Below are 12,986 nucleotides of genomic sequence, written 5' to 3' on the forward strand. Positions count from 1 at the left end.
GAGAGTCTAAGAAATGGGTTTAAAACTACTCACAAGAATAGGTTGCTTAATGAGGCAACCACTCGATCACGCCTGTGGGGAAATCCCGTCCCCACTCGGTCTTTTCATCAGGATGGTCGCTGCTCCTTAGAAAAAATATTCCTCACTCCCCAACGGGTTGTGAAGACCCCACGTAGTGGGGTAGTAGACTAGATTGTGAGACGATAGGAGGCGCCCTTGGTATTTCAGGTTCTTATGCTGTTTGCTGAATATATATATATATATATATATATATATATATATATATATATATATATATATATATATATATATATATATATATATATATATATATATATATATATATATATAATAAAAACGATGTAGTTCGCCTACCTTAGTAAAGGAGACTTGCACTTTACATAAAAAAAGATTTTTTACTTTATTGATGACAAGCACTGGACAACGCGTTTCACGGCTCAAACCGCTTCCTCAGGTCAAGTAGGGTGCTTTTAAAAAAATATAACGGATATTGGCATTCAGAATCTCATAATTAACACACTCAGTCAAAAAAAAAAAAAATAATCGAAATGTAAAAATATTATAAAATGGATAAAAACATAAACGCATAAAAACCAGCATTCGTAGCAGTATAGAGAACATAGAACCAGCATCAGTAGTAATAAACAGTGTTCAATGTTCATGCAAAAATATGTCAAATATCAATCACATTTAGGAGCTTACATATGATGTAAATAGGGGATCACATAAATATGGCTGTAATAAAAAGGAAAATTATGTCTATGTGTTGTATGTATAGTTAGTATTAGAAAGGAGCTGCATTCTTGCTGAAAAGAAATGAATCAGAGCAGTAAGTGGAATCAGTATATAGTCTGGAATACAGCACAGGGTGTAGATTTGAGAAGAGGGACATATCTGATGTAATTAAAATCCTTGTCAGAGACATGCATTGTCGATGTGAGCTGACAAAGTGGCAAGGAAATAGATTACTGGCCAAGTCTAAGGTGATGCTGGCCCAGTCTAGGATAATACTGCGGACCGAGCCGGGTGCCCTGCGGAGGACTGTGTCATATGGGATGGCTATGACGGATCATGAGAGGGGGCCGTGGTGTATATTGTAGGGCTAGCGAGGGGAGAGGCAGCAGGATGGCTTACCTTGCCGGGATAATCAGAGCTTCTGGGCGCCAAACAAGCGCTGTGTAACGTGAGCATGCTGAAATAGTAATGCACGCTCAATGGAGGATCGTGTGGTAGCGTAGGGGGGCGGGGACATGTGTAGAACGTACTAGATAGGTTGCCGAGGAGAGGGCGGCGAGGTCGGGGAACGTGGGTGTGGGAGTAAACAGGAGGCGTGGCCGGCTGAAGACTTCGCTATGGGGTGAAGCCACGCCCACTGTGGGTGTAAGTGCGCGCTGCCTAGGTGACCCCATAGTGCCGTCCTGGTGGAGAGAGATACAATGGGCGTGGTGAGCGGACATGCATGGCTCACACGTGTATATAGAGGTGGAGAGCAGGCGTGGCCAGCATGGATATGTTACGTATAGTGGTGGCTGAGGAGACTGAGATGCTGGGGAGGGGAGGAACTATGGAAACAGGGACGCTGGAGAAGAAAAAGAGTTATTAGCGAGATGTGTGTGGGATCTCTATAGGATGCTGTACACACATATACACACACATCTCCATGTATATACACATATATGCATCTAGATCCTCACATATGAGCACCCCATGCCACCGGGGAGCTAGATATAATACAGTGTTGCAGTTTCAGAATGACCTCATGGACACACATATTGTAACAAAAATAGCATATATGAATAAAAATAGTATATAGCAAATAGAATATATTCAAGAATGTCAAGAATATATTCATATATGCTATTTTTGTTACAATATGTGTGTCCATGAGGTCATTCTGAAACTGCAACACTGTATTATATCTAGCTCCCCGGTGGCATGGGGTGCTCATATGTGAGGATCTAGATGCATATATGTGTATATACATGGAGATGTGTGTGTATATGTGTGTACAGCATCCTATAGAGATCCCACACACATCTCGCTAATAACTCTTTTTCTTCTCCAGCGTCCCTGTTTCCATAGTTCCTCCCCTCCCCAGCATCTCAGTCTCCTCAGCCACCACTATACGTAACATATCCATGCTGGCCACGCCTGCTCTCCACCTCTATATACACGTGTGAGCCATGCATGTCCGCTCACCACGCCCATTGTATCTCTCTCCACCAGGACGGCACTATGGGGTCACCTAGGCAGCGCGCACTTACACCCACAGTGGGCGTGGCTTCACCCCATAGCGAAGTCTTCAGCCGGCCACGCCTCCTGTTTACTCCCACACCCACGTTCCCCGACCTCGCCGCCCTCTCCTCGGCAACCTATCTAGTACGTTCTACACATGTCCCCGCCCCCCTACGCTACCACACGATCCTCCATTGAGCGTGCATTACTATTTCAGCACGCTCACGTTACACAGCGCTTGTTTGGCGCCCAGAAGCTCTGATTATCCCGGCAAGGTAAGCCATCCTGCTGCCTCTCCCCTCGCTAGCCCTACAATATACACCACGGCCCCCTCTCATGATCCGTCATAGCCATCCCATATGACACAGTCCTCCGCAGGGCACCCGGCTCGGTCCGCAGTATTATCCTAGACTGGGCCAGCATCACCTTAGACTTGGCCAGTAATCTATTTCCTTGCCACTTTGTCAGCTCACATCGACAATGCATGTCTCTGACAAGGATTTTAATTACATCAGATATGTCCCTCTTCTCAAATCTACACCCTGTGCTGTATTCCAGACTATATACTGATTCCACTTACTGCTCTGATTCATTTCTTTTCAGCAAGAATGCAGCTCCTTTCTAATACTAACTATACATACAACACAGACACAATTTTCCTTTTTATTACAGCCATATTTATGTGATCCCCTATTTACATCATATGTAAGCTCCTAAATGTGATTGATATTTGACATATTTTTGCATGAACATTGAACACTGTTTATTACTACTGATGCTGGTTCTATGTTCTCTATACTGCTACGAATGCTGGTTTTTATGCGTTTATGTTTTTATCCATTTTATAATATTTTTACATTTCGATTATTATTTTTTTTTGACTGAGTGTGTTAATTATGAGATTCTGAATGCCAATATCCGTTATATTTTTTAAAAGCACCCTACTTGACCTGAGGAAGCGGTTTGAGCCGTGAAACGCGTTGTCCAGTGCTTGTCATCAATAAAGTAAAAAATCTTTTTTTATGTAAAGTGCAAGTCTCCTTTACTAAGGTAGGCGAACTACATCGTTTTATATATATATATATATATATATATATATATATATATATATATATATATATATATATATATATATATATATATATATATATATATATATTCAGCAAACAGCATAAGAACCTGAAATACCAAGGGCGCCTCCTATCGTCTCACAATCTACTCAAAGACAACAGGCATTTAGGGAGAATAGTTAAAGGACAACTGTAGTGAAAGGTATATGGAGGCTGCCATATTTACTTCCTTTTAAAGTGAACCAGAGACGAAGCACCCTCATGTATCTTACCATATACAGTGGGTTGCAAAAGTATTTGGCCCCCTTGAAGTTTTCCACATTTTGTCACATTACTGCCACAAACATGAATCAATTTTATTGGAATTCCATGTGAAAGACCAATACAAAGTGGTGTACACAGGAGAAGTGGATCGAAAATCATACAGGATTCCGATTTTTTTTTTACAAATAAATAACTGCAAAGTGGGGTGTGCGTAATTATTCAGCTCCGAGTCAATACTTTGTAGAACCACCTTTTGCTGCAATTACAGCTGCCAGTCTTTTAGGGTATGTCTCTACCAGCTTTGCACATCTACAGACTGAAATCCTTGCCCATTCTTCTTTGCAAAACAGCTCCAGCATGTCAGATTAGATGGACAGCGTTTGTGAACAGCAGCTTTCAGATCTTGCCACAGATTCTCGATTGGATTTAGATCTGGACTTTGACTGGGCCATCCTAACACATAGATATGTTTTGTTTTAAACCATTCCATTGTTGCCCTGGGTTTATGTTTAGGGTCATTGTCCTGCTGGAAGGTTAACCTCTGCCCCAGTCTCAAGTATTTTGCAGTCTCCAAGAGGTTTTCTTCCAAGATTGCCCTGTATTTGGCTCCATCCATCTTCCCATCAACTCTGACCAGCTTCCCTGTCCCTGCTGAAGAGATGCACCCCCCCCCCCCCCGAGCATGATGCTGCCACCACCATATTAGACAGTGGGGATGGTGTGTTCAGAGTGATGTGCAGTGTTCGTTTTCTGCCACACATAACGTTTTGCATTTTGGCCAAAAAGTTCCATTTTGGTCTCATCTGACCAGAGCACCTTCTTCCACATGGTTGCTGTGTCCCCCACATGGCTTGTGGCAAACTGCAAACGGACTTCTTATGCTTTCTGTTAACAATGCCTTTCTTCTTGCCACTCTTCCATAAAGGCCAACTTTGTGCAGTGCACGACTAATAGTTGTCCTATAGACAGAGTCTCCCACCTGAGCTGTAGATATCTGCAGCTCGTCCAGAGTCACCATGGGCCTCTTGACTGCATTTCTGATCAGCACTCTCCTTGTTCGGCCTGTGAGTAGGGTTGCCGCGATATACCGGTATGACAGTATATCAAGGTTTCAATGTGCACGGTAATCATACCACTCACATTCACGAAATACCGTTTTTTCCCACTTCCGCTTCGCTCTCCGTTCGCTGACAAGTGGCCGGATGTCTCTGCACACAAGCTCTCATCTCGCACTTCCCAGCAAGTTCGTGCACTCATTGGCTCAGCTCATGGTAAGAGGCGTGACCATAGCGCTAGCCGGCAACAGCAGAGGCTCATGGCTGTGTGTGAGCTGTGTAGAGACGTGATGTGTGCAGAATCACTGACCGACTGAGCAGGAATGTAAATTAGTTTGCATGGAATTCAGCGTTTGAAGTGGGGACCAGGGACGGAGCAGTGCGGCGGGCTGTGATTGATAGCAGTGAAAAAACACGTGCTGGAGTCGTACATGGAGTGGACAGCGGCATACATGGAGCTGACAGCGGGACGGAGCAGCGTGGTGAGCTGCGATTTATAGCATAGTGGAGGGTCGCATGCAGGTCATGGTGAGGGATGGAATACTGTCTGTGGAGTCGGCTGCAGTGTAAACTGCAGACATAATGTGGTGAGAGCCAGTGGAAGCACTTAGGTCTCTTTATTGTTCTTATATATTGTTCTTTATGTGTGCTTGTGAGGGGAGAGTCCTGTGTCTCTACATTTATAGACAGGGCTGTGGAGTCGGAGTCGTGGAGTCGGAGTCGTGGAGTCGGGCAATTTTGGGTGCCTGGAGTCGGAGTCGGGAAAAAATGCACCGACTCCGACTCCTAATGAATTTGTAACTGTAATTAAAATAGAAAATATGATAAAATGTTCTATTTCTCAGATAATAGTCATTAAAAATAATGTATATATACAGTATATATACAGTAATAGCTGTGCTTAGTCCACAAAAATGAAATAAACCAATCAAAATGAGTTACTTGTGCTGCTTCAATAAAGCAGTCCCCGTATTTTTAAGGTCAGATATACATATCTGATTGTGACTGTATATATGATGTGTACACAGGAATTTCTTATACATACTAAATAACATCTATGCTGTAAGAATAAAGCCTGATGTGTAGCTGTGTCACTAATAGAGATGGTCAACGAGATGGAAATAATTCTGCACTGATGCTGATTTATGCAAATGTATGCACTCCCTTTGCTGATGAAATCAAATAATTTGATATGTTGTTAAAATTTGGTTTAGTGACTGCAAATTAAAGGGTACCTGAGACGGATGAAAAGTAAAGTTTTATACATACCTGGGGCTTCCTCCAGCCCCCTTCAGGCTAATCAGTCCCTCGCTGTCCTCCACCACCCGGATCTTCTGCTATGAGTCCTGGTAATTCAGCCAGTCAGCGCTGTCCGGCCGCATGCCGCTCCCACAGCCAGGAACATTCTGCACCTGCGCAATAGTGCTGCACAGGTGTAGTATGCTCCTGGCGGTGCAGTGTGTGCATGCGCACTACACCCGACTGGCTCAAGTACCTGGACTCATAGCAGAAGATCCAGGTGCTGGAGGAGGACAACGAGGGACGGATCATCCTGAAGGCGGCTGGAGGAAGCCCCAGGTATGTATAAAACTTTAATTTCATCAGTCTCAGGTTTACTTTGGTACACAGTAGTACTATACTCTACATATGCACTCCCCACAGAGCTGCAGGGAATCCACTGAGAATGCTGTGCACATTGAACAGAGGTGTTGTCTGTTTACAACCTCCTTATTCCCCTGCAGAGTACCTGTACATCACTCTTACATGTACCCACATTTACATTGCCTAGGGCCTGATAGATGTTCTTTGTTCCGGTTTTTACCTTTTACAAGTACTCTTACCAAGGACTAGTTTTAGTCTAAAGGGAATAAATATAGTAGTCTACATATCCTTCTCACTTCAGTTGTCTTGTAAAATTCCTAAGCGTTGGCAGTTAAGAGACGAATTTCACGTTACATACTTTTAATAAACAAAATTGTAATATGCAAATTAGAGGAGTCGGAGGAATCCTAAACTGAGGAGTCGGGAGTCGGTGGATTTATGGACCGACTCCACAGCCCTGTTTATAGATAGATGTTTTTTCCCTCTCCTACCATAGTCTGAGATTCCCCTGTCCACCAGTACCTCCCCATCAGCATCACACAGTGTGAGACCCCCCTCCATATAACCCAAAAGGAAGATGCTCCATTGTCCAATAGCAGCAGCCAGTGTTTACCTCCAGTCCACTAGCATCACACAGTGTGAGACATCTAGTAAGAACCCCTTACCCACATCGACAGCACCCAGGGGGAGATCTCCCTCCCCACCTGATAGCTTTCAGCGGCACTACTTTTCCATCCAGCAACACTCAGCGCAATGTTCTCCCATACCCAGTTTACCGAAACACCCCACATGGCACACAGAACTGCACCCTGTATGTACTTAAAGAGAACCTGTACTGAGTAAAAATATTTAAAATAGGTAACTTCAAATGAACATTGCATAGTTACCTTGCCATCAGTTCCTCTCAGAAGCTCACCATTTTCTTCTGACAATGATCACTTCCAGTTCTGACAACATTTTGTCAGAACTGAAATATATCAGTTGCTGTCAGTTATATATTAGTTGCTGTCAGTTATAGCTGAGAGGTCAACTGAGGTGCCAGTTAACGTCCTTGTTTCCCTATGGCTCAAGTGGGCGATGTTACAGTTTAACTGTGTGCTGACCAGAAAGCTGTTATGGGTAATGGCCATTTTAAAAATGGAGGACGGAAAATTCCCTTGATCACCGTGAACACACAGGATGCAGGAGAGGAGAAAGACACTGAGGAGTTGACTACATGGAAGGTAAGTATGACTTGTGTTTCCTCTTTTTGACTTTTAATTTTCAGTTCAGGTTTTCTTTAACCTGCCCTCTCATCTGACTGAGCACAGCAGAACACATAATTTGATCTCTCCTGTGTCATTAGTGACCTGACTGACAGAAGCAGAACAGATTTCTGCACCCTGCATGTATTTAAAGAGAACCCGAGGCGGCATTTTCAAATCTTAAGACACACAGACTTGTCCTGTATGCCTGTGTCATTGTGCTGCAGCAGATTCCCCAACCACGCTCTGCTATCCCCCCAGAAAAATACCACCAGGCTAGCGACAGTCTGCTTGTCGCTAGCCTTCTATTTACCTGCGGCTTTTTAATCCATCAACAGGCTCCCTCCGCCGCTAGCTTCCTCCCGGAGTGGCAGGCGGCTGCAGCACAAGGACACAGAGGCATGTCATTGTACACAGGATATGCCTCTGTGTCCTATTAAGATTTGAAAATGCCGCCTCAGGTTCTCTTTAGAGTCTGTCTAATGCCCTGTCATCTGTGACAAAGCACAGCACATATTGTAATTTAATCTCTCCCCTCTGTCCACTGACTGCCGCCTCAGATAAGCTAATTTTGAAAGCACACCAACTAACTGAGCACATGTTGTAATTTGATCTCTCCGCATGTTACCTGTGACCTGACTGCCACCACGGCAGATAAGCACATTTTTAAAGAGAACCTGTTGCACTGCAGATAGCTGAGGATTTTCAGCCACAGATCATGCAAGCTGAGACAGCAGAGATGTAGGCAGCTGTACCTGAGCCTGTACTAGCTGAGTGAAGCAGGGGGATATATGCAAGATGTTGATGCGATGCTTTTTATAAGGGTGATTGCAATGAGAATAATTGTGTAATACCGTATACCGTGATACCGTCATACCGCAGTATTTATTTTGACGGTTATCATAGCATGGAATTTCATGCCGTTGCAACCCTACCTGTGAGTTTAGGTGGATGGCCTTGTCTTGGTAGGTGTACAGTTGTTCCATACTCTCTCCATTTCTGAATGATCACTTGAACAGTGCTCCGTGGGATGTTCAAGGCTTTGGAAATCTTTTTGTAGCCTAAGCCTGCTTTAAATTTCTCAATAACTTGATGCCTGACCTGTCTTATGTGTTCTTTGGACTTCACGGTGTTGTTGCTCCCAATATTCTCTTAGACAACCTTTGAGGCCCTCACAGAGCAGCTGTATTTGTACTGACATTAGATTACACACAGGTGCAATCTATTTAGTCATTAGCACTCATCAGGCAACGTCTATAGGCAACTGACTGCAATCAGATCAAAGGGGGGCAAATAATTACGCACACACCACTTTGCAGTTATTTATTTGTAAAAAATGTTTGGAATCATGTATGATTTTCATTCCACTTCTCATGTGTACACCACTTTGTATTGGTCTTTCATGTGGAATTCCAATAAAATTGATTCATGTTTGTGGCAGTAATATGACAAAATGTGGAAAACTTCAAGGGGGCCAAATACTTTTGCAACCCACTGTATATCAGTGGGAACATTAGAGAAAACTCCTACCCTGTGATACGAATCCCCGACTGAGCATTCAGTCTAGCTTTGACGGGAATGATTATTGCTGAGTCATTATAGCAGAGTCACAAGGGGGCAGGCTTGGGCTTGAAAAGGCACCAGAGAAGACAGACTCAGCTATAATCATTCCCTAGCAAAGCCAGACTGAGTGCTCAGTTGGGGATTCTTATCAGAGGTGATAACAGTCAGATTAAAAATAGAACAATGAAACAAAGAGAAGATTAGGTGTTTACTGTCATGTTCCCACTGATTTATAAGGTAAAATACATGAGGGTGCTTCCTCTCTGGTTCTCTTTAAGCAATGCCAGTTGCCTGGCAGTCCTGCTGATGATCTGCCTCTAACACTTTCAGTTATAGACCCTGAATAAGCAGGGAGCAGATCAGGTGTTTCTGACATGATTGTCAGATCTGACAAGATTAGCCGCATGCTTGCTTCTGGCGTTAGACACTACTGCAGCCAAATAGACCAGCAGGGCAGCCAGGCAACTGGTATTTTTAGAAAGAAATATGGCAGCCTCCATATTCTTCTCACTACAGTTGCCCTTTAACCTCCTTAGCAGTAATCCCGAGTCAGATGGAAAGCCACAGAACAGGGTGCAAATCCCGTTCCTGAGTGAGTTTCATGCAGGAGCTGCTGCAGACCTTTCTGTACTATGTTTGTCTTCTTGTTTTTAGGGTCTAAACGTTTGTTAAATTGCATGGCTTTTAGAACGTAGATCTGGAAATAATCATAACGCCAGGGAGGTTAAAAGAGCACTAACATATAACACTCACATTTGTCCAAGAATAAAATGCACTGTAAATTACTTTTCTAAGTGGCTGTCACTTGCAGATGGCATTTTACTCTAATGACTCTGAACCTCTTACCAATTGGACTAGTCCATTGCCTCATGGGGGATTAACAAGACTTCTATTATATTTTGAAAAACACACACTCAAAAATAATCTATCCAAAGATGCCAGCTGGCCTGCCTACTTGCATGTACATTAATCTGTGCCACTACCATTCAGAGAATGCTTTGAAAAGAATGAGGCCCTTTTTACACTTACCACTTTGTGTCACCTCCTCCTACCGCAACTCCTCACAATGGCCATTAATGTCAATAGAACATGTTACAAGACAATATTATGTTACAAGACAATATTATGCAGGAGAACAGAGGCGCCAAAAGGATAAAAGGAAGCTAAATGAGCTTAAAAACCAAATTCTTGGTAAATAGAGGAGGTAGTGGTGGACTTACCTCCTCCAAGTAGACACACAACGACTGTAGTAAACACAGTCAATATATTTTATTTATGAACTCCAAATATGCAACGCGTTTCGCAGGTTTGATCCCGCGGGATCAAACCTGCGAAACGCGTTGCATATTTGGAACTATATTTTGGACAATGAATTAGGAGACAACTTTATGAAGTACTTTTCTTTTATATCTCTCTGTAATGCTACTATTTTACACTAAAACAGTCTCCTTATTTCTGAGTTTTGCGATTTTTCAATTTTAGTTTTGTTCGTCAAGCGCAGTTTGTATGTGATTTTTATACAGACCAATGAAGTTAATTCACATGAAATTTTATGTTATTAATTTCAAATTCACCTGCAAATGTTCACATACAGAATACAAATGTTCTGTGTTTCCACTGATCACATGCGATTCACGCACTGTACACACGAAAAAGTAAAGAATGCAACATCTCTCACAAATTCTGTACACCTGAAGTGATAGCGATATGGAGGCTGCCATATGTATTTCCTTTTAAACAATGCACATTGTCTGGCTGTCCTGTTGATCCTCTGTTTCTGATCATTTCAAGCCTTGTACACACCACCAATTTTGATTGGGCATTGATTGTAGTATTAAAGCTTACCTACACAATCTGCTTATGGTATTCAAAATATATTTTTTCAAATGAAATTGGCAGCCTCCACATACCTCTCATTTTAGGTGTCCTTTAACTGGCATGACTTATGTTTGATAAATACAGACATGTGCTTACTTGTTGTCGGGGAAGCTAGACAGATCCAGCAAGCAGCTTCCTTTAAGAATCTGGAAGGGAATAGAAAAGCTGTGAGAATGGAAACATTTCCAGTATTTCCTATCTACATGGGTTTGGTGCAGAGAATCCCCATGACCTGCTGCTCACACAGAAGAGGGAGCTGCAGGAGGACATCAGAGGTCATATTACCTTGTAGGTGGGTTAAAGAGCATCTCCACTTGTGTGCAAAAAAATGTAAAAGAAAGTGGATTCAGGACATTGCAAAGATTACTGCAAAGATTTTTACAAGGAGCTCCCGCTGTCCTTTGTGGAATAAACGGCTCATGTATTGTGTAGTAATGAGTGAAAAAGATCTTGCAAAAAGGTAAACCGTCACCCATACTTCCCAACCCTCCCTCTTACCACAGGCCTTACTCCACCATACTACTGATTTAATTTTCCCATTCAGAATCCCCATCTATCCTGTCCCCCAATAACTTCTCTATCAGGATGTTTCTACTGCATATGCATTATTGGTTTGCCATTGTTGATATTTATGTTTAATCAAATGCTATTATTGTATTCTCTTTGAATAATGTCATGTTTCATATAATCCCTACAGCCCATGTTGGGCTGCTGTATGTTTTTATTTTTTTACACTAGAAACTTGGGACTCTGTGCCTAATAAAAGTTTTTGAAACCAGAAAGTAAAATCGTCCAAGAGCGTATAGGCTTTGTATGTGGGGGTTAATAAAAAAAAACAAACTCTAAAGTCTCTTTTTTTCTTGTTTTTGTCATAAAATCCTCTTAAACATGAATGCCCCAGTTAAATTGCCGCATCCCCTCGGCAGATGGGTGATTTATTACAGTGTAATTGACCTGCAAAGTTCTACGACTTTTCAGGTTGCAGATCGTGCTGCTCTGGAGAGGCAGAGCTTTAGGCTGTAGCTCTGCCTCTCCACAATCAATCTCGGCGGATCTCCACCTGCTCTCCGCAACTCTCAGTGAAAGAAGACTGAGAGGGGCGGGGAGAGGCGGTGATCTGCAGAGATTGACTGCGGAGGAGGCAGAGCTACAGCCTAAAGCTCTGCCTCATTGTGGAAGTAAAGCCCTGCGAGCCCAGGAGCTTAGCAGGGCTATTTCAGTGTAATAAATCATACATCTGCCACGGGGATGTGGTGATTTAACTGGGACATTCAAGCTTCAGAGGTTTTTATAACAAAAACAGGAAAAAAAAAAAAAAGGGACTTCAGAGTCTCTAAGTCGACACTCTCCAATGTGCTCCATGCCTTGTTCCATCTTCTTACACTTCCACCCTCAGAGCAGAAAGTGAGGCTTAGAAGGTGTTGGAATGTGGCATGGAGCACTTCAGGAAGGAGGTGGCGGCTTAGGTGAGTTGACCCCTGCATACAGCCCTTTCCCCTCTCTGGGATAAGCTTGTCATTTGTGAGATCCTTCTGGGTGATCCCTAGAAGGGTTTTTGGCTGGATTTACACGTGTTTGCATAACTACAACATTAAACCATGCACGGTCTGTAAATGCATAAAACAAGAGCCGTCAGATAGTGTGTAGCACAACGAGAAAGCACATTCCTTTCAACAGAGACAAAAGTACCTTTCTGTCATAGAGTTTTGAAATGTAAGGCTTGAAGTAATGCTCTTTAATTCCCTTTGCTTCCACTGCGAGTCCATCATAATGCTCACACAGCGCGCTGATAATACAAGGAGGGTCCTCTTCCATGCTGTCGGCATCACACAGCGAGGCTGCTCACATAAGAAACACTGTTATAGGGCATCATCAGTCACACAAATCACACTGTGTAGCTAGGCTGAATGTTTAATGGAACATATGCAATTGCTTTTTATTAGAACTTGCAGTTGTCAGCAATGTGCTGCAGATATGTCCAGATAGATCCTATGTTATGCTCTCCGACACCAAACTACAACTTGCATAGCTTCTAAAAGATCAGGACAGAAAAC

General features: G+C 42.9%; 1 protein-coding gene across 1 annotated transcript in view; it reads right to left on the reverse strand.

Annotated features, from left to right (window-relative positions):
* The window catches only part of RBL1 (RB transcriptional corepressor like 1), a 60,691-nt gene that overhangs the window by 13,162 nt on the left and 34,543 nt on the right, over positions 1-12,986 (reverse strand). Inside the window, exons 6-7 of the mRNA XM_068263488.1 lie at positions 12,622-12,770; positions 11,029-11,078 (exon numbers count right to left, since the gene is read on the reverse strand). Coding sequence (XP_068119589.1) covers positions 11,029-11,078; positions 12,622-12,770 — 199 coding nt within the window. The remainder of the gene's footprint in view (positions 1-11,028; positions 11,079-12,621; positions 12,771-12,986) is intronic.

Source organism: Hyperolius riggenbachi, chromosome 12, assembly GCF_040937935.1.
Source record: "Hyperolius riggenbachi isolate aHypRig1 chromosome 12, aHypRig1.pri, whole genome shotgun sequence".
NCBI classification, from domain to species: domain Eukaryota; kingdom Metazoa; phylum Chordata; class Amphibia; order Anura; family Hyperoliidae; genus Hyperolius; species Hyperolius riggenbachi.